This window comes from Anguilla anguilla, chromosome 13, assembly GCF_013347855.1.
Source record: "Anguilla anguilla isolate fAngAng1 chromosome 13, fAngAng1.pri, whole genome shotgun sequence".
Lineage (NCBI taxonomy): Eukaryota > Metazoa > Chordata > Actinopteri > Anguilliformes > Anguillidae > Anguilla > Anguilla anguilla.
The window spans coordinates 9,016,208-9,041,173 of NC_049213.1; the positions used below are offsets into that span (position 1 = coordinate 9,016,208).

Genomic DNA, 24,966 nt, shown 5'->3' on the forward strand with positions numbered 1-24,966 from the left:
CTTTTGATGATTGCTGTACCGAAGTAAACTTATCACATCTATATAGCCAGAGCTGGGGTCCCCAGTCTTATCCAGAAAGGGCCAATGTGGGTACTAATCAAGGTGCTTAGCAGAATCAGGTGTGTGCACCCACACTGGCCCTTTCTGGAACCCCAGCTCTAAAACATGAAAAGCACCTAGTTAAGAAAAATTGACACTTTGTTAAACTTCTGGGATTGCTGTTGAGGTTGGAATGAAAACCAGCATACACAGGGGTCCCCCAGGACCGAGTTTGAGAACCACTGTTTGAACTGAGCTGTTGGAGTGCCTATGGGGACCCCTTGAGGAGAACTATTGAAATACAAATTTAAATCCCTGCAGGTCACATGGCGGAGACAAACTGGTAGTCCTAGTCATACCAGCTCTGTTTGGCCACACCAAGCAATTCTTGGTATGTTTTTTGATAACTGAAATGTTTTAGATTGGATTTCAATCCCTGAACTGTACAAATAAGAAGGGAAACGTGATCCCATTCTATTCGATACTTCTGCATGTGGCATGTTCTTATGTAGTTCATTGATTTCACTTCACTACCCCATGTTAAACAGACGTACACCAACCTTGGGATTATTGAAAGTGGGAGAGGCTAAGGGAAAATGCAGGCCCCAGCGAGATTTGAACTCGCGACCCCTGGTTTACAAGACCAGTGCTCTAACCCCTGAGCTATGGAGCCGAATCTACGCTCCAACCGAATATAACCGTCCATGAGTACATACACATAAAATGAAACTTACTGCCGAAAAATGTATCTTTTATAAGGTGATAGTTAATGTTTTGGACAGTAACCATTTATGTTGCAAACTAACGTTAATCGCTTTGCAATGATCCATAATGATTGCTGCAATACCGTCCATTTATGAACAATGAAACCTCTTAAGAAAACAATTTCACGTATTAAGATAATCAAGTTTCACTAATTACGACTTGCTTACCAACTGTCGACAGTCAGACTAACTATAATTTGTTATTCTATGCCTAACCAGCTAAAAGCATTTGACTTCTGAAGCTAAACTGACTAGCCATCTAACTATCTCACTAAAACACTCGATTTTGCCAACTGAAAAGCTAGTTAAATCGCTTTCCACTTCGTTACTTATGAATTTTCTTGCCCTCGTATGTTATCGATAGATATCGATATCTAGACTGGACATGCCATTTCGGGACTGCGGCGTTGATGCTAGGAAACCTTAGCGATTAACAAAATATCTCTACAGCAAGTAAACTATGAAATTGTCTATTTCGATTTCTGCCTTCTGTATACTTTGACCAGCTAGTACGCTATTGTCATTTTATTGATTTATTTACTTTTTCTTGGCCTCGCAAATCATAACCAGCAGCATAACGAAGCCCAGCCACTGAGAGATGCAGTTTCGAGTCGTGCACGCCGCTCGCGCACTGTGTCAGCAGCAACGCCGCGTGCTGGTTGGATGACACTAGTTTGCGTTATAGGAAGTAGCGAACAGGCCGTAGCATTAGCTGAACGTTTGAGATTTCCGATTTTTCGAAGTCGGGATTAATACACTGGGTGGCATCCTGTTTTTGTTGTCTTCGCTTTTGTACCGAAACTGGTCGTCGATGCAACTGTAATATCGCAATTTCGACTTTGCTGGTTTGGAGCTTGTTAACTGTTGGAGAGTCCAAACCTTCATTGTGCTTCCTGCAAATTATTTTCTGTAGATTGCCTATTTCGTTACTACTAGCTAACGTTCTTAGAAAGTTAGCATTAGCTAGCTAGCCTTTGGCTAGCTGTACTGACATTGACGTGAGAAAAACATCCGCGGAATATCGCAAACTTCTCCTGAGAAAAGATTTCGTAACAGTTAGCTTGTTAGCTGACTAACAACAATTGAACTGACCACAGCAACCGGTACACATTAATGGGTGCTCACAGGAGTGAAGGGCGGAGAGACTGGCTACAGCAAGATGTTGCAGAACAGCAGGTCGCGATGGTGAGCGTTTTTGAACAATTAATTTGATATGCTACTTGTTATTTTACTTATGGAGACCCAGAATGCCTTGTGGAATCTCGCAGCTGTACAGCTAGATACGAAGGCACTGAAAACGTTCATATTGAATGTGATTACTTAGCTGATGATTTTATTCAGTCAAATTCAGTAGCTAACATTACCTAGCCATTTTAGTAATCTGTGTTGGCAGTGTGCTCTGAGTCACAGTGGTTTTCTGGCTTGGGTCGTTTTCTTAAAGTGGGACGGAAAAAAAACCCGCAAATTTAATTGAATGAAAACCCTTAGTATTGCACAAGAGTCAAAAATGGGTCACACTTTTGTAGTTGTTTCCAGCTAATGAGTCATTTAAATGTTGACTTCAACATACACTCGAACTTCCCGCATATCTTCCAGGAAATTAGAAATAACGTTACTATACCAATACATCTGCAGTTCAAAACTATGTACAGGCTCATAAACCCCCCGAACAACCACCGTGGCCCCAATACGTTTGGCTTTCAAAGCAGAATCCCTGTCATATGTCTTGATTGATCTCTGCTGCATTCAGTACAGCTGACCATCATATCCTTTTTGTAAACCAGACTGAAATGGGTATCTCAGACAATGCCCACAAATGGATATCATGATAACTTTCTCCATCAAAATTAAAACAGGATTTAGCCGTTTTATGGGCTTATGTCCCCCATTTTCTAGGACTGTACCCGACTCTGATGTTCCTTAGTCGAATAGGATTCGGCCATTCAATGATTCGACCATAGACTTTCTGGTGATTAGAAAATGCATTGGCATGGGTTCAGTGATGAATTGGATCACGTTAACAAGAACGTATTTTGGGCGTTTAAAATCTATAAATTCATCAAGACCTGCTGCTTTTGATGCGAAATTCTGGTAGATTTGACTTGCCGACACAGAATGCATTAGGCTTCCGTGCGAATTTGATTCATTAGGTGAGTTATTGGTCATAACTCAAGTCAAGATATTTCTATTAGTCATATGCTTTTTTAAAATTGAACATTAATTCTGAAAAGCTTTAATATTATTATATGAACAGGGACAGCAGGGCAGTCAAGGGCAGTTTTCTCTCCAGCAATTTGGTCCTTTCTCAGCAAGAGGTCAATAGAGCCATCTTTTTGGTCAGTCATCTATGTCAATGCAACTAATCAAGTGCAGACTATTACTGATCGCAGTGCTCCTACCACTGGTGAGGTCCTACATGATGATGAAATAGTTTGCAGCAGTGCAGGTTGTTTTCAGGAAATATCTCAGTTTCTTATTCAATTCCTATTTAGAATGCAGGTCATTTGTCCACTTAATGACGTGCAATGTTTTCACTCAAAAAGACATCTTTCTGCTGCTCTGGTTTTTTTTTTAACTCTGATTTTCCATATTGTTTATTTCAGATCACAATTGATGGTTTCTGTCTGTAATTGCCGGTCTATTGTTTTTTGTGCCTGTATGGATTTGTTGTAAACTGTACAAAATAAATTAACTCTCATCACATTGCAGCCAGTCACTCAGACCTTTTTGTGTTTGACCTTCTGTCAATGTCATATTCCTTCCTCTCACCTGGTGTAGCCTATTGGGTCAAGTAATTTAAATAATTGAAATAATAAATAAATAAAAATGGTCACATGGTAACCGTGTTTTATTTTAGTACAGCTATTTGAGAATGCCCTATTTCTAACAATGTTCTGTTAAATTAAAGGCAAAATAGCATGCTGTGTCTTTCCTCGATTAAATACACCAGCCTATCAATATTTTACTCATCGCCTATTTGTTCCTAGCAGCTGGTTATTTTTTGAAACTTCATGCACTTGTTACTGTTGCTACATTTGCACATGTTATTTTTGTTGTTTCCCACTGCTGCGCATGAGATCTATTAATTCATTTGATAGTAAATTTTTATGACTTTAAAACTTATGATTTCTTCTGCTTTTTTCAGTTTTCTGTGATTTTCAGAAACTTTCCCGTGATTGCTCCGTGACTTCAACGAATATTTTCCCTAACAAACACTCAGCCTTACTCATGAATAGTAACTCCTTAAGGTCTACTCTCTGGACCTGTTTTAAATATCTAATGCTCATACACAGTGTATATATGCATATAATTTGAGGACTGTGAGTGTGTGGGGCATTTATTCATTTATAGACATTGGCAAAATTGGCATAAAACACTGAAGTATTATATATACCTTTTTCCAAAGAATTTGTTTTACAATTCAAAAACAAGCAACAGAATCTTATTTTCTTTGTCTCGTTACTGTGAGATTATGTTACACGTTTTTTATGTTGGTATGACCGTATTAATTAGACTGCGATCTGTGTTATTTCAGAGTCCGTGGAACGTCATGATTAAACATCGGCAGGTTCATCGCAGGGGACGGCGCTCACAGATGACCGTCAGGTAAAGCCAAAAGCCACCTGAATGTTTCTGATGAGAGTTCACCATTGTCACCAGACCTGTGCTTGAACAAAAAGTGTATTTGTCGTGAGTCAGACATTTAAGGATCTCCATTTTGTATATGTTTTGTGGCTTTATATTTTTCCTGTACATTCCATGTAGGTCTAATTTATGAAAATTATGGGTGTTTGTCTGGAAAATTTCATCTTGATGTTGCAGTTGATAATATACAGCTAGCAGCTGAGTATGTTTGTGACACAAATTTGTGCATTGAAAGATTCTCTGTTTTATTGCATCTAGCTATACTGACCCTGTGCTGTCCATGGACCTTCTGAGAACTGTACTGCAGCCAAGCTTCAATGATGACATCCTTGCTGTCTTTAAGAAGTACATGAAAGTAAGCGCTCATAGCTGCATAGCTTTGACCACTGTCATAAGGACGTGAACCACTGTATACAAATTCATGCTTGAATTGTGCATGATAATTGCATATATATGCTGTGTACACGAGGAGGATTCATACCAAAGTAAAGTAATGATTTAAATGTGTTTGTTGTGATAAAATATGTTGTGTTTTTCAGCCATCAGAACCATAGAAACTGAGTACTGTTTTTAAATCACTTGAAATGCTACATTAACCTGGATAAAATAACACTTTCTGCTTGCCACGGTTATGACGGTTAATGTGATTTTTACATGTTTTCTGAACAGTTTTTTGAGAAGGCTGCCAGCAACGTAAAGGAGAACGTCGGCGAGGACGTGCAGACGGAGCAGCTGATCAGAGAGGCCTGCAGAAACTGCTTGGAGCACGTGAGAGCCCTCCGCTTCCAGACATTCACTGTTGTCCTGTAACACGGAGAAGACTTGGCATCCCACAGGACATTCATTATTTTTATTGTCTTGCTGCTTCTGCAGGCAAAGCAGCTCTTTCCTGATGCGGTTGCCAGATCTGGTCCGGAGCCCCCAGTCAAGGTGAGGTTCAGGTGACACGGCGAAGATCAATTTTTGCGTCACACATTCTTTCCACCAGTCTTGACACCCCTGCTGTAAAGCGTGTGCTTGATGTTATCGCGGGGAAGGTGAGAGAAAGAGTTGGCTCGCCCCACTCTGGGTCGGGTCGTGTGGCTTTCCCCTCTAACGGCTCACTGCTCTTCTGTCCTTACAGCGCCCACGGCCCGTGGAGGACAGCTCAAGCCAGAGGGGCAGTCCCGTCCCGAAGAAGGTGAGACAGCCTGGCGCCTGGCCACTTTCTATTCTGAGACTGGCCACAGGAAGTGAAAGCTTGTCTTTAGAAGCATAATAATGTTTTTTTTTTTGTTTTTTTTTTCGTTTGGTGCAGCGGAAAGGTCGTCCCCCCGGGCCAGTCACTGTTTATGATCGTCCCATTTCCTACAGCACCCCGTAAGTATAAGCAAGTGTACACACACATACACACACACCAATCGCACATACACACATGCACCACGCACGTACGCTCGTTCGCACACACATGTATGCACGCATATCTGCATGCGCACACACACGTATGCATGCACGCATACACTCATGCATACACACACACACACATGCACATGTACGTACATATGCACGCATACACACACACAAACATTTTCTACAGGTGAATATGTGCTGAGTCTTAATACCGTAACCAGTGTGACTGACCAGGCTAAGGGCTGAAGCTGTGGGTTTCTATGGCTGTATATTCATGTATGTATATATTAATCAATTTCATCACCATGAGACCTTCAGAGTTGTCGTTCATTTTTAGACATTTTTGTAAGTTTAGTCCGGATTGTGACCTGTTTGGTTCCTTTCTCTTTAAGAGCCAAGCCCAAGAACTCTGAGCCTGTGAAGCGCGAGGGACCCAAGGTGAGGGCAGATCAGACCTCGGTCAAGTGCGTGTTTGTTTTGGATTCAAATACTTTTCTGTGCTCTTTCGATCTTGCCTGGTGTAATTGACAATATGACCAGAAGGCGGGGTTTGCACTTTTTGAGAGTATTTCATTGGTCCCAATACACCAGAAGAGATCAGTAAAGCGTAGCAAAGTATTTAAACCAAAACAAGTACGTATTTGACCCAGGTCTGGGGCAGATATTTTGATTCGTTCTGAGATTCTGTGAATGTGAATGTGTAAACCACGCATGCATGCATCAGACTATGTTTGTTTGTAATTTCTCTCTGTAGACCTGCCTGAATTTTATATTATCTAATGTGACATAATCTGATGTCCATTCTTCCGTTTGTACCAAATGTTTGAATGCAATGTGTGCTTAATTTATGTGCTTAATTAATGAGCAGTTTGATTTCTTACGCAGTGGGACCCTTCCAGGCTGAATGAAAAGAGCACATTCGTCCTCGGTTCAAGGGCAAACAAGTAAGCGGGAAGGGAGAGGCAGCAGCATGATAATGCATTGCACCGGGTTTGCAGCAGAGGCTGTGGAATCAGTTCCCAGGAGCATCGATTACACCATTAAGCGGGGTTATTTTTGTACAATTTTGGGGCATAATATATGCAAATTAAATATGCCTATTTAATTTGCATACTCTAGGTAGAACGTTGCTCTTCATGCTGGCCAGAGATGTGGCTGATATTTGCTAGCTAAACGTGTAAAGTTAAAAGGGGTAGCAGCTATGGCCGTTGGTGCAGTCTTCTCTTGTGAATGTCTGTTTGCCCTTTTCCCTAATGTCCCTGGTCCTCCCTCTCAAACTTCCCTTTCAGAGCTCTAGGGATGGGTGGCACCAGAGGGAGGATTTACATCAAACACGCTGACCTCTTCAAGGTGAAGTTGCTTTTCAGAATATCCATGTCACGATGACAGGGAAGCGGGTTTGATTATGTATCATAACTGTGTAACAGGCATTCTGTATTGTCGTATCGTAATGGTTCTGTGAACTCACTCACCGTACTGTTTCTTAAAAAAAAGACATAAAACTTTGGATGCCTGGGACTCTGTTATCTTCTATCGACTCAAACATTGTCCACAAATTGAGCTGACATTGCTGAAACACCCAGCAGATGTTGTGTGATTCTGTGCAAGCTTTGGATTTCATCCAAATTCAGTAACAGTTCAGACCTATTATAGCAAGACTTTTACCCCTTGCCAAGAGGCCTGTTGTTTGAAAGAAAGGAGATGACAGGTGTAGAAATGTAGTTTACAGTTTGGATTGACAGAATTAAATATGATAATGCAGTTGACTATGAATGGTCAAAGAATTCCAGGTTACCATTTGATAACGAACAGTGGTCGGTAAGAAACGCGAAGAAGCACAAAAAAAAATTCTTGAATTTAATGCAATTCTGTCATATTTAATAATTGTGTGTGTGTGCGTGTGTGTTCCAGTATGCTGCAGATGCACAGGACAAACACTGGCTGGCAGAAAGACAGCACATGAGGGCTACAGGAGGAAAGATGGTGAGATCCTTTGTCCCAGCCACATTTAATTTTCAGAAATGTTAGTATTTAAGAAACTTGTGTGTGAAAGATGTACATGACAAATCTGTTACACTAATGTATGTCCAAATATTTTCTAGGCCTACCTTCTCATTGAAGAAGATGTACAGGATCTTGCTCAGAGTGACGATTACAGGTAATAATTCTTTTGAAATATTTTCAGGTGCAGTCAGAGTTTTGTAACTTTTATAAAGTTTTTCTTCCCCTCACTCTACTAAATTCACGTAAGTAAATTCAAATAAAGATCGTCCTGTGACACGCGCTGTCAATTTTGTTTTGATGAACGCGTCAGGGACTGCCCTGAACTGAAGCTGGATGAAATGAAGCCCTTCGCCGTCCCACTGTGGATGATCGAGAAGATGCAGAAAGCCATGGAGGCGCAGAGGTCGGAGAGGGAATAGGGGCGGGAGGAGCGAACAGGAGACTTTTTTACGTCAGGACTTGGTTGGTCGCCACATCGAAAAGCTTGAAGTCGGAGCCTTCCCCACCACTGTCACTGCACACCACGAAACGGTCGTCCTGCAGGGAGCGCGCCACGACGAAAACACGGTGCCATTTCACACAAAAACCTGTACCGTACAAAACAAAATGGCTGTCGTGAAGATTTAAAAAAAAAAAAAAAAAAAAAGATGTATGTACACATTTATGTCTGTAATTGTTACACAGCTTGCATGTTTGGTCTGTTGTTGTATTTAGAAAAAAGAAAACCGATAAACTCAGACTTGTAAAACCCATTCGAACAGATGTATTTCAAGAAAAAAAAAGGGCAGCTCAGATACATTTAATTAAACCAGTGAATTGAGGAAATCATTGGTACTGCGGCGCTTGTGTTTAGGTTTATTGTAGCGATTAGATTGAAAAAGTTTTAAAAGTGGAGCAGTGTCAATTGCACCAGTTTTTTCAGATCCTCTGGATTCTACGAAAAAGCACAGTCCAATCAGGTTTTCTGTGGTGCACCTATTGTCATGCACTGAATATTTTATATCTGATTTTGTAACTTTGTCTTAGTTTTGTACCACTTTTTTTGCCCCCATCTCCAGTAGTAACAGACCTTGATGTGTTTTTAAAACAGTGCGTAGGGGTCTTTAGTTTAGGAATGATTTCTTTTCAACTTAATTGTTCGCAAATGTCCTCAATGGCCTTGAGTGTTCTTATGGACAATGAGCCCTGCATGCTTTAAATAAGGGATTTTTTATTTATTTCATTCTTACCATTTTATTGATTTGGAACGTAAAATCAAAGCAATTAAAATGGAACTGTGTATGAAAATGGCATAATACTGTATTGGGGCAAGGATTTGAGCGACTGTTATGTGCCATGTAATATTTTAGTTATTTTTTGCATCTCTTGATTTGTATGCCATTTCTGTGTTAAAAAGCCATCTATTGTAGCTATGTGTCATTTTATTTTATTTTTAATAGTTAATTGGGGTATTACCAAGATCTGCATTCGGGAAAGTGTTATTTTGAAAGTAAACATTTTTGTTTGAGCTGAATTTTAAAGCAGGGGAATACCATGGCTCTAGCTTTGATAAGGCATGAACTAAGAGTGTGTATTAACAATTACTAACAGCAATATTAACTAAGTATTAAAGCTGTTTTCGTTTGTATGTCCACACTTCTGTAGATCTTTTGTACACAGCATATGCAACACATTTTTTTGTTCTGATTTGAAAGTTGCACACCAGAAGAGAAATGCAGAATGCTGAGGGTCGGGTTGACTCGTTTGATCTGTTAAAGGCAACAGCCAGGCGAGCCCTGCCACAGTCCGTAGGGCAGCGGACTGTTCCTCCGTATGCAAGTCATGGCGTCGTCTCATCTGTGCTGTCTTCTGTCTGTTACACTCGATGCGAAATCATATGAAAGGAGTTCAGGCAGTCTGCTGTCCTTTAAGCAAACATGAAAAGGAATGGTCCCAGGTACCCTGGGGACAAATGTGTGAAAATAAAATATCAGACGTTACATTTGTCGTATGGTAAACCTCCCTACAGTAGTGCTTGAGCAAAAGCAGCTGTTCAATACCGGGTAAGGGAACTGAAGGACCAATGGTGGATGAGGAAGGCTCTGGAGATCCAGCAGCTTGCAGACTCTGGGGACACCAGAGGTTTCTTTGATGCCATAAGAGCGGTATATGGGCCCAGGTACCGCGGCCTAAACCCCCTTCGTGCCAAAGATGGGCTTACACTGCTGAAGGATGATGAGTCAATCAACAGATGGAAAGAGCACTATGAGGGTCTACTGAACTGGGACACCACTGCTGAGATGGAGACTCTCGACCAACTCCCTCAGCAACCTATAATGGAGAACATGGGAGCACCACCCAGCCTGAGAGAGATACAAGATATCATAAGGAAGATGAGGAATAACAAGGCTGCTGGACCTGATGGAATCCCAGCTGAGGTCCTGAAGGCAGGTGGGCCAGATCTCTTCAGCCACATCCATGCACTGCTCCTCAAAATATGGGACAGAGGTAATCCCTGCACAACTTAGGGATGCCCTAATTGTCTCCATTTTTAAAAAGGGAGACAAGGCAGACTGCGGGAATTACCGTGGCATTTCCCTCCTGTCCACCACTGGGAAAACTCTAGCTCGGCTTCTAGCCAACAGACTCCTTCCCCTGTCAGATAAAACTTCCTGAATCACAGAGTGGATTTCGCCCAAACGGGCACCATGGACATTATTTGCACTGTTCGCCAACTCCAAAAATGCCGGGAACAAAACCAACCACTATATATGGCCTTTATTGACCTCACCAAAGCCTTTGACTCTATGTACCATCAGGCCCTCTGGCTGATTCTGGCAAAAATTGGCTGCCCCAACAAATTCATCCGAATACTGAGACTGCTGCATGACAACATGTCAGCTACAGTACTCAGTGGCAATGGAGATGAAACGGAACCCTTCAGGGTAGACACCGGAGTCAGGCAGGGCTGCGTCACTGCTTCTACCCTGTTCTCTGTATTCATCGCTGCCATCCTTCACCTCACAGGTGAGAATCTGCCTCAGAGTGACGGACAACTTCTTAATATCAACAGATTCAGGGCAAAAAGTAAAACCACCACCACATTCATCATAGAGCTGCAGTATGCCGATGACAATGCCCTCGTGGCCCCTTCAGAGGAGGGCCTACAGTGCATTATGGATGCTTTCGCTAAAGCATACAAGCAACTTGGTCTGGCCCTTAACATAAAAACTTGAAAATGTGGATCACTTTCTATATCTCGGCAGCCTTCTATCCTCCAAAGCTGATATTGACAAGGAAATCCACCACCGCCTCAGCTGTGCCAGTGGAGCCTTCTCAAGACTGAGAAAAAGGGTCTTTGAAAACCGCGACCAGGCCAGGCCAGGACTAAAATCCTGGTCTACAAATCGGTAGTGCTGCCCACCCTAATGTATGGGTCAGAAACCTGGACCACTTACAGCAGGCACCTGAAGGCACTAGAGGCACATCAGCAGAGGTGCCTCAGAAAAATCCTTAAGATCAGCTGGGAGGACAGACACACCAACACCAGCATCCTGGAGGAGGCCAACATCCCCACCATCACTGCCACCATCGCCCAACACCAGCTCAGATGGACTGGCCAATGGACAGGAGGTCAGAAGAAAAGGTACAGGGATAACATCAAAGCAAACATCAAATAGTGCCACATAGACCTTAACACCTGGGAGGACACAGCAACCAACAGGGAGAACTGGAGAAATATAGTCTGTAAAGGAGCTGCACTCTATGACAGCGACCTCCGCTGTACTGTACAGGACAAACGCAGACTCAGAAAGGAGAGAGCTTCCACCAAAAAGGCCCCAACTACACGCACAACTACTACCACTCACCCCTGCCCACACTGCACCAAAATATGTGATTCCAGGATCGGCCTCTTCGCCCACCTGAAGACCCACAAGGACCCTGAAGGAGGACAGTCATACTCGACCCCGAGTGATCGCCGATGATGATGGAGTGCTTGAGTATCAGCAGTAAGCACATTCATTACTACTATATAGTCTGCCGTATCACTCCTTTGTACACATCCATCTTTTTCATTCTCTCTGAATATTGCTCCTGTGAGTTCTAACACCTCATGGTAACAAATATATTACAAGAGCTATATTTGTAGGCTTTTATTTACAGTGCATCATTGCTGAGGGAACAATTTTTTTCTATAATAACTACTGGAAGTGTAAATGTTCTTAAAGGTATTATCTATTTGCACAAAGAGTTTGGTTTAATCCATTTTTACAAACAGCTTCACTAGCAAACCTTTTTTTGTGTCCCACCTCACAGATTTTTTACCTTGAAAACATTGTAAAATATTTTCAAGATAAAAAATCGTTCGTAGTCTGGCCTTGATTTTTATCAGTTTATATATGTATTAAAATATATATATATATATATATATATATATTTTTTTTTTAAACCTCTCGTAATCATTTTCAATATTGCAATGTCGAATATGGGAGTTTTTCATGGCATACATAGTTATTTCTGACATAATGTGACTTAAATGTTGGGATTGCAATTGTGGAAGAAAACCCATCATACACAGGGGTCCGGGGTCCATATAACGCAGTGTGGAGAACCACTATGTGAATGTGCAGTTCTTGAAATAACAGCATAACACCGTTCGTCCAAATTGTGTTGAAATAATTATTTGAGGAAAAGGCAACTTTTTAAACCCAGTGTAACCGCAGATCTGGGACTATGGGACTGATAGACTGATGTATATAATGTTTTTTTCCACGGTAGCCAAAAAAAAGTATTCCAAATTGCGACAAGACTCGACGTTTGCAGGCTTTGTCGGAAAGTTATTTGGTTGGAACGAGGAATAAACTCAAGTTCGCTGTACCGGAAGATAGGGTTTCAACAACTTTATTCGAATTTATTTCCAACGTCACTTCGGTTCAATATGGCCCCTAGTTCAGTCAGATTCCAGTGCTTAACGTACTCTTTATTAGCCTGATAATAATAAATCTGGACGCAGGCAAACTCTTTATCTGTAGCAAGACAACCTGATCGAACCAGATGTCACTCCAGAACTCTACGTATCACTTCCTATTCTCTTCTGTCCAATCAAATTAAAGTTCGCCTCGAAGTGCATCATTACAGAAGGTTGTTTACTCGTTACTTTGATTTTAAATAGCTGACTCTGATTGGTCAATTTTGAGACTTGGGCGGTGAAACCGTTTTAAGGGAAAAGTTTAAACAGAGGGGCGGGATAAAAATCGAAATTGAATAGCGCATTATAGCAAGCATAGCACAACGCTTTAGAGGAAGACGGGACAAAGTGACAGAGTACATCTGGTGATCGATAACTGTACTCGGTATACGGTAAGTTGTGTTTTCAGAAATAATTGGTATTATCAGGTTATGAACGTTAGGTAGCTAAATAGAATGTAGTCTATTAAGGTACGCGTGGTAAGCTGTTTTGCTATCTATATACGTTAACGTTAGTTAGCTACTTCAGCTAAGGATATTTTGACTCAGCGAAAAAGCTTAACGTTTGGCTGAATTACTAATTTTGAGTTTGTCATACGCTGGATCTTCTTCTCTTGTAACATTAATAACTAATTTAATCTATGTGACGCTGCGATTCAAATGTTTTGTGGTTAGCTAGCTAGCTAGCTAGTTTATCACACCTAGGCTAGCTATAACAAACCAGGTAACGTTAACTACGTTTCATTTAGCTGGTGCTGTCGAAGTTCATGAAAGTCTTTAAACTAGCTAGCTAGCTAGCTGCTTATATGGCTATACTGTGAATGCCACAATGAATAACTGCAATGGCTAACTAACTTGGCGATCTCCCATTTTGGCCTAGCTATCCGTCGATGTCTAATGTTAGAATACCGTGCGGTATTGGCAAGCCGCATGGCTCGACGTGGCTTTAGATATACGTTTGTAGCTAACAATACATTTTAACCCGCAAACTACAGACTAGTTGGCAACTGGCTAATTGGTCATCAAGATTGTGCAGGCGTCAGTATTGCGATAATAACGGTAGCTAGCATTGGCTAGTTTACAAGCTAGGCGGTAAGTCGGGTGGATAGTATGCGGTTTTGCTTGAGGGTAGCTAGATTAGTTAGCTTGCCAGTTATTGCTCTTTACTAACATTTGCTTTTTTAACCAACAGTGGCATTCCTAGATCTATCCGGTTATATCATTTGGAATAAGTTGGAATAATGGCCTCTCAGAATATGGATCCTGCTGCAGCCACTTCTACTGCAGCGCTGAAAGGTAGCGAAACTGGGGGAAGCGCAGCCCGAGGATCAGTCTCTAAGAGGTGAGTTGGATGTGTCAGTGTTTGTATTATCGACTGTGGTGACTAAACATGTTAAATTTGGGGGTTTCTCCAGCTGACTAACGTCTACTAACCTGTCCGTTAGCTATATTTAGTAACGTTAGCGCTACAGACTTAAAAATGTAATTAATGGCTTGTGACTGCTAACGGTGGCTTGCAAGCTAAGCTGACAGGCTAGCTAGCTAACCTGGGGAGCGAGCGTTACTTGCAACGATGAACTGTAATACCGTGGGTAACGTTTGCCAAAGTTGAAGGAATTGGCCTTTGATTATGTTTAATAAGCGGGTTTGCTGCTCTCACTTTTTGGTTGTTTTTTGAGAGCTTGCAACATCTATCCTTTTTAGCTATACACTAACAGTGTAACGTTATTGCACACATTTTGAGCTCAGAATTTAGTGGCTATCGGTTAACTCACAATCAAAATGGCTGCTAGTTGCTAGGCTGGAAGTGATCCAACAGCTAAAGCTATATCAGCTGCTTTGATAATTAAAAGGTATTCTCCCCCAAACGCTAATGAATTATGCCTGGACAATTAGTTTTAAAAGCTGTAAAGGTCAGTAATTTAGCATTACGTTCACGAAGGGGTTTTGAGTCTTTCGTATTTCTGTGAGGAACACTAATTGATTGTATTAGTGTTTTTTTTTTTTTAATGGTTCTGCAATGAGAGAATTAATCGTTATTGAATAAGTAATGTTTAACCTACAGTGATGGGGACGTAAATCTACATTTTTTAGTTTTCCGCAACTGAATTAAAACCGTGCCCCGGTTGTCCTTTGCTTTTGGAAAAATTGTATGCTTTAGTAACTTTGTACTTCTTCCACAGGCTACAACAGGAATTGATGACATTAATGGTAATTTTTTAAAATATGGTTTGCTTTTCATATTATGATTTATTAAAAATATATATATATATATGTATTTCCCGTAACATTTCGAATAACCGATTTCTATACAGATGTCTGGAGACAAGGGAATTTCAGCTTTTCCAGAATCTGATAACCTTTTCAAGTGGATTGGGACTATAGATGGCGCACAGGGAACGGTAAGATTCCTGTAAGCAACTGGATAACCTGGCTTGGTGGTCTTTCAAGATTTTTAGATGTTCAAGTGAGGCACAATGAGCATACAGCGTCAACCAAATGGTCATTTAAGCCGTGTCTTGACTGCATGGCCCTTCCCCTTGAAATGAAACGTCCTGCCTGTTGTGTAAACCACTTGTTGGAAGCAGCTGTTCCTGGGGGGTTGTTGAGCAGAGCAAGGATGGCTCTGTTTGACAGCTGTCGGTCATAAATAACGTGGTGTGTGCTTATTGCCATTGTGGCTGGGATTTGTGTCACTTTAATTTGAACAGCTTTGTTATTTTTGAAATTTGAAAAGAAGATAATGTTTCAGAGTAGCAGTCTGTTGTACAATGTCAAACTATTGTCACTGAGAGTGTCTTGAGCCACCACTGGCAGCATGTGGTGTGCTCAGTGCATATTTCCGAATATTTAATTGCATATTTAGACACCCCACTCAGTGTTTTAATTTCTGTCAGTATTGCTGCAGTATGGTTGACCACAAGACTGACCCCTCCTTTGATGCTTTGAAGTTCCAAATTGACCGTTTCAGTGAGAGAAATGGTTTGTTTCAAGCCATTGAAACAAATAGTTTCATCACTGACCCAAGGAGGATAAATTTTTAATTTTTTGTACATTGTGTCCCTGTAGGTTTATGAAGGTTTGAGGTACAAGCTCTCCTTGGAATTCCCCAGTGGGTATCCCTACAAAGCACCCAGGGTAAAGTTCATCACCCCCTGCTACCACCCCAACGTTGATGAGCATGGCTTCATTTGCCTGGACATCCTGAAAGAGAAGTGGTCAGCCCTGTATGATGTGCGTTCAATACTGCTGTCCATCCAGAGTTTGCTCGGAGGTAAGGAGGATGAACATGCAGGGGTGTTTTGGCCGTAGCTGTCAGTTTGAGTATGAGGCATTTTATGAAGAACCTTCATTCAATATTAGAAGTTGAACCATTCATATTTGAATTTATAACATAAGGACGAGAACAGGCCATTCAGCCAAAAAATGCGTGCCATTTTCCTGACTAAATTAGTGTTCTGATTACCTACAGACTAGATAGTATCTAATACCATATCGAGGCTAGTCTTGAAAATACTGAGTTTCTGCCTGTGCTGTGTGACCTGGCAGGCTATTCTTCATTGACTACTCTGCGTGAAAAAAGTCTTCCTAATGTCTGTACGGAATTTACCTTTTGCTAATTTCCTTTTGTGTCCCCTCGCTCTACTAACAGAACTCAACCTGAGGAATCTCTTGTAGTTCAATTTATTGATTCCCTTTATGAATTTAAAAGCCTCAATCAAATCATTTTTCTCCAGAACCCAACAACGACAGCCCAATGAATGCTGGCGCTGCTGTGCTTTGGGATGACCAGGAGGGTGAGTCCTGTGCCTGACTGTGTCGTCAGCCCACTTGACTTATGGGAAATGTTGTTCTGATGTTGATTCTATGCACTATGGAGTTCCGTCTGGTCTCTCCAGCACACTTCAGCTGCTGTTTTGTGCCCCTATTGTAAGCTGCAGCGTAGTGGTCAAAAATGGAGAGGGAGGAGAGCTGACTCCCAGGTTGTGTACACACTTGAGTTTGACATGTACAGCACCAGACCCGCTGCTCTTTGAGAGCAGCATTATCTGTATTTCCTCTCTGGCGTCAGCTGGAAAGTAGCAGGAACAGCTCTGTGGAATCTGTTGTAGTATTTTCCACACAAGTTGTTGGGTGTAAAAAATAAAAAAAATAAAAACAGTGGCATACACTTTGCCTAAAATGAGTCTCTTTCCGTTTTCAGCCTACAAAGCCCGTTTGCACGCAACCTACAAGAACTGACCAGTGAGACCTCTGCCTCTCCTTCCGTTTTATTTTTGTGTGTCTCTCTCTTCCCTTTCTGATGGCGTACAATTATGTAAATCTTTCATCGTTTCTGTGTATGTACAGTTGTTTATTTTGTATTAAACATGTGATAATAAAGACATTTCTGGTAAAATATATTTTGTTCCCTGAATGGATTTAAAACTGGATTTGGGTACCCTTTAATCCTGACCCCCCCCCCCCATATAAGCCAGGGGTAGCCCACCATGTTCCTGGAGTAACAGTTTCTTTTTTTTTTTTTTTTTTTTTTTCCTTCTTCCATCCAAACCTGCAGTATCACTGGATTCATTTTAAATGATCCGTTTTTAATGAACGCAGAGGCCCATGTGCTGGAGGCACTCTGTTTTACGGTTCATAATATTCAGCCGCAGACTTTCAATCGTTCAACCAACTCCTGATTCAGCTCCTGGAACGAAAACCAGACGCATCCCTGGCACTCCAGGACCAGGGTTGCCTACCCCCTGATATAAAAAAAAAAAATGGAGCATTTTGGGAAATGTTTCCTTTCCAGTAGGCAGGGCTCGTTTTGATGCCTATGCCACTTGAAATGTGTGAGTTTGAAATCTGAGTTTGTTGGAAAGAAGTAGAACCTGGCCTATTTTTCAATACAGGTTCTTGTAACTGATACACAAATTCAAGCGGTGGTAGTGTGGGAGTTGACAGGAGTGGTGTGAGCAGGGATTGGGAGAGGTGCACCTGTCATTCCCAGTCAGATAAATCAAGGCAGAACATGTAAACAAAAAAAAAACATGCAACACCCACCCAAAATCGCCTGTTCAGCTCAAAGGAAGAGGAACTCACTGCATGTTCATTCATGATATTTTTTTTTCTATTTAAACCTTATCAATATGTTTGGTAGACCTTGTGCTATAGAATGAAATTGCCAAATCATTGGAGAGGACCGTTAAGTTGGCTAACATGTTAAGCCAGTGGTTCTCAACCCTGTTGCTGGAGATCTGCCGTCCTGTTGGTTGTCACTCCAACCCTAACAATGATCTCATTCTACAGCCAGAGATCTTGTTAAGCTGCTAATTAGTAGGTGTCAGTCTTATGTGCCAAATTAGGGTTGGAATGAAAACCTATGGGATGATAAGATCTCCAGGAACAGGGCTGGGCACCTCTGTGCTAAGCCCTTGCTGGCCAGCGAGATGGGTGAATTAAGTTAGCGGTCCCTGGCAGTAGGTGCCCCGTGCTCAGTTCAGCAGACACAGCACCCAGCCCAGGCGGCAGCGATTGCTCCGGCAGCAACCGCGCCCCTTGTCCTCCGTGGCAACCACCTCTACCTCCAGCCCCTCCCCCACAGCCGCCGCCGCCTCTTCCTCCTCCTCCTCCCCGTCCGGCTCGGCCTCCCCCTCCTCGGCCCAGGCCTCCTGCGTGGACTCCACGGTCCAGAAGGGCACGTTGACCTTCTGCAGCATCTCCTGCGCCATGCTCTCCAGCTGCAGGACGTGCGCCCGCGGGTCCGGGCTGGGGTCCTCGCCCGCTCGGATCCAGGGGGGCTGCACCGAGGCGGCCCTGGCCGCCACGCCCGAGCCCCCGCCCGTGGTCCCCGCGTTCAGCAGGGCCCGGCGGTCGCGTCGCTGGGACAGCGGGAACAGGTCCTGGAGGGCGACGGCCTTGGCCAGGTCCTGCTGGAACATCTCCAGCCCGGAGATGAACAGCACCCAGAGCCGCTCCACCTCCTCCCGCTCGCCCTGTGCCAGCTCGCCCTCCGTCAGCAGTGCCGTCAGCTTCCTCTGCAGCCCTGTCCCGTGGGGGTGTAGGGGAGGGGAAGGGAGGGGGGATAGTGCCAGTCAGCATTCAGTTGCTTCACTGGAGTTAATTGGCTGGTAATAAACCATGTGTCTGTTGCCTGTTTTCTGGTGCCTTTTAGAATAAGGGCTTCCGAAACTAGGGTTGCAAAGTTTTGGGATTATTCAGGTGTGGAAATTTTCTATGGGAATTAAAGGGAAATTATAGCTGTTATTAGCACAAGCTGCATTTGCTGTCATATGCATATATAAAACATGAACCTTTTACCTTTTTCACTGAACAAACAACTTAAATGTTGAATAATGTATTCCCTCTTGATGGAAAATTCACTGTGTATGTGGAGAGGTGAATTTCTACTGAATTCCCACTGAATGCTGACAATACTCTCACTGCACATGAGATGAAAGACTCTGTTAAATGTGAATATTTTAACCAAAACATGCCACAGTAACTACAATTAACATTTTATCAGTATTTTCCCCAAACAATTATTAACTAGTATTAGTTTACATTTTAAATTGAAATTAGGCAAGACCTCCTAATTTCCCAAATTTAACTTCCCATGGAATTTCCTGGAAATATTTCAACCCTTACCCGTGACCAACTTCAAGAACAAATGTATTCACTGTTACCCTCCTCGTATAAAATGTTCAAATATAGCAGCTCATTTTTGTGTGTGTATTCTTAACCAATCAAAACAACTATCAGCAGTGAAAGTGCAGCGAATGTTGTAACCATTCCATTGGATTACAGTGAACATCAATTGCAAGTTAGGTCAGCAAGATATTTAGGTCATGTCCATCTCATACCCTGCCATTGGTTTAGAAACCACTGTTGAATAATACAGGGCTTAAATCACACCCTGTATGCATTCGTGCATTCCCTGGACTGCTTTTCACGCAAGTGGTACATGGGTAATTGAGTTCAATAACCCTGGGGATGTCCTCGCGGCGTAAGGGAGGGCAGCGGTACCTTTGGAGATGGTGTACGCCACCGCCCGGGTCTCCTCCAGCTCCTCCCTCAGACGACTGCAGTCGGAGCTGCTCCCCAGGAAGGTGGCCAGCTGCTGGTAGCAGGCAGTGACCTTGCTGAGGGCGTCCTGTCCGCGCTCGCACTCCACCACCGGCCGCCGCCTGGCCTGGATCTCCCCCACCGATTTCCGCCACCGGTTCATCTTAACCCTGCATGGGCACAACGCAGCACTGGGTCTTTCTGGAACGGAATATAAAACGTCTAATCAAATGGTAGTGATATCAGTACCTTCGCAAAATGTCAAGAGGACAGTTTTTATGAGACTTCACTTCAACTTAACCGTAAATCTTGTTTGAAGATTATGTAAAACTTAATCTTCAGTTATTCAATAGTTGCCTAAAATACTGTTGGTTTGTGTAGGCAAGTGTTGTATCACAACTTTTTGCTTTCAGTAGAACTATTTCACGCAAACCTGATTGTGCATTTGTTTACAAGTTAAAACAACGCAAGAAGAGAATCGTTACCTCTGCTTTCAGGATCCCGTCTGCAGTGTGGTGCTCCCAGCTCCCAGACTGAATTATCTTTCCTGTCCTCATTATGATGTGCTCTGATCGGCTGTGAGGCCCAACCCTCCTTTTTTCCACATCCCCTGCTTCCAGTGAGTTCTGGTCTTTTGGGACTGCCGATGTTTCAATTACTCCCAGCCCCACAGCTGATGCTGTGGGACGCTCACTCTCAAAGAAAGCCCAAGACGGAATGCCTGGAAGTAGAATGAGGGAGTACCCATTTCTCTTATTTTGCTTTTTTATGTATTTATTTTAAGTAAAATTCTGTGTATTTGTGTTGCTCTGAGAAGCCAGCTGACAGGCTGTGAGGCTTCGTAACCAGTGTCACGGCTGAAGCCTGGAAGAGGGCGGGGCGACGGGGTGCTGGACGGACGGGAGCCAGCTGTGCAGGTCCCCTCCAGCTTCTCTCCGGCTAAACGATCGGAGAGCACCGCTGTGGAGCTGCGACAGGCGTGTTCCCCTGTGCCCCGTATCCTCAGCAACACTAACACCGGCCTGTTGAGCAAGCAAAAACAATCGCAGTGAGCATGAGTTAAGCTGGAAACCCCTTTCCGCAAGCCCTCCTCGCTCAGCTCTGTGGCTCCGGAAGCATCCTACACCCAATCAAATTTACAATTTAAAGATGCTTGGAATCAGATGGAAAATTGAGCTTTTTTTTTTTCTTTACCAAACTGCTGTTCTCTTAAAGTATACAAATTGACAAAAATGCGTAGTATTAAATGAAACTTTGTGTTAATTTTGTATTCGACAGTGTTATTTGACTGAGATGAATAAGCTAACTGATAGCATTGGTCACAAGAAGTCCAATGAAAGTAAATTGTGGTATATGTAGCTCGTCCCAAATTGAAATAACCAGTTATTCATCTCAAATTTTATGAATTCCCTGTTAATTCCCAGTTGTTTCTCATTGAAATTAAAATCCTGTGCACATATTCATAAAATATCTCAGAGTAGGAGGACCGATCTGTGATCAGGATGTCCCTGTCCATGTCAAAACATTACTCAGGAATTTTTCCAGTTGGGTTTGAACTGGTCACCCTAATTCAGCCTAAGCAGTGCTGTTGTTGCTGCAGTATGTATTACTCATGCCACACCTGTGTGTAAACGTAGGATGTAATTATCATTACTGTACATTTTCACAATGTTATATGTAAGTGAACAGTGACCTAAATCAAACCCTTACTCAGCTAAACTTGATTCAGTGTGTGCTTTTGACTGTGTCATATAGATTACATCTCTGGGCACGTTTGGTGCTTTCTATTGATATCTTTTCAGAACTAAATATTTTATTTATTATTTCCGTTTTTTGGTCTTGTGGACTGGCACATTACCTTAGTGTACATTACCTTTTCCCCCATACCTGATGTTTTCTCCATATTTAGAAAGCCAAATTATATTTGATGTCCCATCCCAAGTTGATATATCCTCCATCAATTTGGGAGAGTGCACAGTCATAACTGCATGAAGCACAGGAAGAACACTGTTCAAAGCCGATGTGAGCAGATTGATCTGCGCCAGTGCTGTAACAGCTGGGCCCATTGCATGCCCTTTGGTTATTTCTTTACATCCTGAAATTAAGAGTGGGAGTTTTTATGCGTCATGGGAAATATTTGATGAAGACATCTTAATGTGCGACCCTCTGACCTTGTTTCTACCCACAATAACACAAAAAAATGTACCTAAAAGACATAAACCTCCTCAAAATAGCCTCCTTTGGCTTTAATGAGTATTAAACAAATTACGGGAAGTCTTACTTTAAGCATGTGTTATCACATTGGATCAGTTGTAACAGTCACTTTACCTCATTTATGTTCTTTCTTTGGTGTGGTGACCTGTAATCTGCTGATGTAGTGCTTAAATTGAACGTGGTCTTTTCAGAAAAAGAGTGCTGCCATTTCAGGATTTTAAACGCTTGCATCCAGCTAACTGTCGTATTGAGCATTACACACACTCTGTCTGACCTCTTGTTTACCTCAGCTGGCTTCACTCAGGGTGTGAAAAATGTAAAAGAGCCGTTGGGCCATGGTTAGCTAATTTAGCCAAACTTCAGCTAGCTACCAATGAAGTAAAATAAGGTCCAGTTTTACTATTTTGTTTATGTATTGTTGTGTTTGCATCTAATTTAGCACAGTAACCGAGAACTTACCACATGTGGCGTGTTTCAAGGTTGATAAGTTTGTTTAGGTAGCGAATGCATGACCGAAACTTGATTGGTGCTACTGCAGCAGAAGCATGCCTCATGTCTGCGTCTCTGGTCCAATCCTGTGATTATGTGTAAATAACATTAACAGTGATTGGAGCAAGATAGCCGCTTCTGATCCAATTACAGGCATGCAGTCTTCAAGAGTGCAAGAGGAGTCTGGCAAGGACGGGCACACACAAATTGTTTAGCAAGGAAATTGAATTACTTTGAGGCATAAGTAATGTTTTTACATGCATATTATTTTGCAACCATTTTTGTTACTTAGCAATGCTGTCACACATGTACATTTTATTGACATAGTTTTGGTTGAAAAATATATATTTTTTTAAATTTTGCACTTTAATTTGTTTTTCATTAAAATATAGGCCTATATAATCTTGTTTAGTTAGTGTGCTGCCAGGAAGGAAATTGGGGTGCTGTCCACCAGGGGGCAGCACCAGCCCTACAAACAGGTATGGTCATAGCTGTGATTCATTGTAATCACATCAGCAGTGGCCTATTACCTAATTATGGGCTCTATAAGAGGCCTGGCTCCCTGGCCTAGAGGAGAGGTGTTGGGAGCTGGGGAATGTGTGGTGTGGTGTGGAGGGTGTCGCCAGTTTCTTTTTTCTTTGTGTGTGCGTGTGTGGGTTTGGTTCTTTTCCCTTTGAAGTTTTGGTGGCCAGATTGGCCATTCTTTTTTTTTTTAACATTTCTATTGTTTTGGAATTTTTGGAGAAATAACAGGCAGTAAACCAAACACTTATTTTTGAGTTTTCCTGTCTGTTCACCATGTGAGCAGTGGCCACCCCCAGCCCTGTCTCACACTAGATATCCCTCAGAATGTCTTGTATAAAAACATGCAGCCTAAATCATAATATTGTAGGTTTGTTTTGGCACCATATTCATCTGGGCCTTTGCGATCAAGGCACCAGTTTTGTAGAAAGGAAGTGAACAAAAGCGGCATAATGTCTTCTCGTTGTGTTTTTAGGTGTTACTGCTAAAAATCAACATGCATCGTAGTGAAAATGTAAATTACAGGTCCATATTAATATAGTCAATGCTTACTCTGGCAGACAGACTAGGGCCCACCATAAGATCAAAGAAAAAGCCTACTTTGAAATTGCATTTTCTACAGAAATATTTCTGGCCAGCATCTGCTTGCTCTTCCAAAGTATCTAATTTCCCCCTAACCAAAGTGGGCTAGAAGCAGGGCTGGTGTGTGTGTGTGTGTGTGTGTGTGTGTGAGCCTGGGTGCTAGAGAGAGAGGGATGGATTCTATGTATGTGAGATGTAATGTAATACGTGTGAGGCAGATTATGTCTGGGCAGATGATGCATATGCATGTACGTGTGCATAATACGCCTATGTGGGCAGTAGGTCTAGCATGGAACTGAAAGATGAACTATAAAGAGATCCAGCACGCCACTTCGGTCCCTCCTCAGACGTCAGCTCTGCGTAACTACTCCGCTCGCGTAATTATCCCGACGGGGCACGCTCAGAACGCACAGCGACCTGCGCTGACCCCGTCGTAATATACCCGCCTCTGGAGCCAGCGGATCCTGCAACATGCAATCACAGCAGTCATGAGTGAAGGCCCAGTACACCCTCCACCAGCCCCTAGTGCAGCCAGGCATCGCTACAAACCTCCTATATACACCCCCTCCCCTTGGGTGTAGCAGCTTAGCAAAGCCCATAGTATTATTCACTTCAATTTCAGTCTGTTCCAACTGCTGCTTCGTGTGCACGTGTAATGGTTTAATTTATTTATTTTCTGAATCTACCTGTCCAAGTTGTTACAAAGAGATTAGCGAAAATGAAGTGAAGTTGAGGAATCCAGCCACCAAAACAACATCAAACTGTTGCGTGATCAGTTAGTCAATTAAACTCTTTCCTTTTTGTCGTGTGCTGTTTGACATTTGAATGCAGGCATGTTCAGAAAAGAGGTTGGGATGTGGCTGCAGGGTAGTCTGTCAAATCGTGACAGAGTGAATTGGAAGCGCACTTGTAATTTTCGAAGGAAAATAATTAGGAGGAACATCATTCACTCCTCCTCCCACTCTTTGAGCTCCAGAGACAGGCCCAACTACTTAGGAACAGCACCCCTCCCTCTTGAAATCAATCCTATGACCCTACCAGGAAGTGGCAGCCCTCGTCCAACGAGTTCAGCAAGTTTTTTTTTTTCATGGAGACAAATTGGAGAAGAACGTTTGAAAATCAAATAAAAACAAAAAATGAAATTATTGCGAAACAGGAACAAACTTCCCGTTAGAACATATTAGATTATCCTGTAGGTATCAGACTAAAACCTAATAAATTTGAAAACCCATTAAGTAGCGTGATATGCTCGACCTCCACCAGGGATGTGCTGTGCTAGGTCTCTTTCTGGGTAGCAATTCGTTGATCTTTTATTTAAATCAGA

General features: G+C 42.4%; 3 protein-coding genes and 1 non-coding gene across 6 annotated transcripts; 2 read left to right on the forward strand and 2 right to left on the reverse strand.

The window, feature by feature from the left end:
* Nucleotides 1-639: 639 nt before the first annotated feature.
* On the reverse strand, nt 640-712 carry trnat-ugu. The gene has a single exon. It is a non-coding gene; the product is annotated as a tRNA-Thr (tRNA).
* A 725-nt stretch (nt 713-1,437) lies between these two features.
* Nucleotides 1,438-9,474, forward strand: LOC118211890 (deoxynucleotidyltransferase terminal-interacting protein 1). Its single transcript, XM_035389452.1, has 13 exons — nt 1,438-1,988; nt 4,339-4,409; nt 4,707-4,803; nt 5,118-5,216; nt 5,322-5,378; nt 5,572-5,628; nt 5,746-5,807; nt 6,230-6,275; nt 6,723-6,781; nt 7,127-7,187; nt 7,749-7,820; nt 7,940-7,995; nt 8,152-9,474. The coding sequence occupies exons 1-13, from the start codon at nt 1,917-1,919 to the stop codon at nt 8,258-8,260; spliced, it is 918 nt and encodes a 305-aa protein (XP_035245343.1). The 5' UTR covers nt 1,438-1,916; the 3' UTR covers nt 8,261-9,474.
* A 3,550-nt stretch (nt 9,475-13,024) lies between these two features.
* On the forward strand, nt 13,025-17,189 carry ube2c (ubiquitin-conjugating enzyme E2C). Of its 2 annotated transcripts, none has more exons than XM_035389335.1 (7): nt 13,025-13,181; nt 13,981-14,130; nt 14,972-14,999; nt 15,104-15,190; nt 15,858-16,062; nt 16,526-16,585; nt 16,993-17,189. In XM_035389335.1, exons 2-7 carry the CDS (start codon nt 14,030-14,032, stop codon nt 17,028-17,030), a joined length of 519 nt encoding a protein of 172 aa, XP_035245226.1. In that variant the 5' UTR covers nt 13,025-13,181; nt 13,981-14,029; the 3' UTR covers nt 17,031-17,189. The 2 variants fall into 2 exon arrangements, with proteins under 2 accessions (XP_035245226.1, XP_035245227.1); XM_035389336.1 differs by lacking the exon at nt 13,025-13,181 and adding an exon at nt 13,687-13,880.
* Nucleotides 17,100-21,593, reverse strand: zgc:109913 (regulator of G-protein signaling 9-binding protein). 2 transcript variants are annotated; one of them, XM_035389333.1, is made up of 3 exons: nt 20,321-21,593; nt 19,797-20,005; nt 17,100-18,816 (listed from the first exon to the last, which is right to left on the reverse strand). In XM_035389333.1, the coding sequence occupies exons 2-3, from the start codon at nt 19,996-19,998 to the stop codon at nt 18,266-18,268; spliced, it is 753 nt and encodes a 250-aa protein (XP_035245224.1). In that variant the 5' UTR covers nt 19,999-20,005; nt 20,321-21,593; the 3' UTR covers nt 17,100-18,265. The 2 variants fall into 2 exon arrangements, with proteins under 2 accessions (XP_035245224.1, XP_035245225.1); XM_035389334.1 differs by having other exon boundaries at nt 19,797-20,036.
* Between the last annotated feature and the right edge of the window lie 3,373 nt (nt 21,594-24,966).

Bases quoted from the DNA above. Each gene is read 5' to 3' on its own strand.
- LOC118211890 (XM_035389452.1), top strand. From the start codon at position 1,917: ATGGGTGCTCACAGGAGTGAAGGGCGGAGAGACTGGCTACAGCAAGAT. The intron at 4,804-5,117 runs GTAAGCGCTCAT...TTTTCTGAACAG, and splicing joins TCTTTAAGAAGTACATGAAA to TTTTTTGAGAAGGCTGCCAG. The intron at 7,996-8,151 runs GTAATAATTCTT...TGAACGCGTCAG, and splicing joins GCTCAGAGTGACGATTACAG to GGACTGCCCTGAACTGAAGC.
- ube2c (XM_035389335.1), top strand. From the start codon at position 14,030: ATGGCCTCTCAGAATATGGATCCTGCTGCAGCCACTTCTACTGCAGCG. The intron at 16,063-16,525 runs GTAAGGAGGATG...ATTTTTCTCCAG, and splicing joins CATCCAGAGTTTGCTCGGAG to AACCCAACAACGACAGCCCA. The intron at 16,586-16,992 runs GTGAGTCCTGTG...TTCCGTTTTCAG, and splicing joins GCTTTGGGATGACCAGGAGG to CCTACAAAGCCCGTTTGCAC.
- zgc:109913 (XM_035389333.1), bottom strand. From the start codon at position 19,998: ATGAACCGGTGGCGGAAATCGGTGGGGGAGATCCAGGCCAGGCGGCGG. The intron at 18,817-19,796 runs GTACCGCTGCCC...CCCACGGGACAG, and splicing joins GGCGTACACCATCTCCAAAG to GGCTGCAGAGGAAGCTGACG.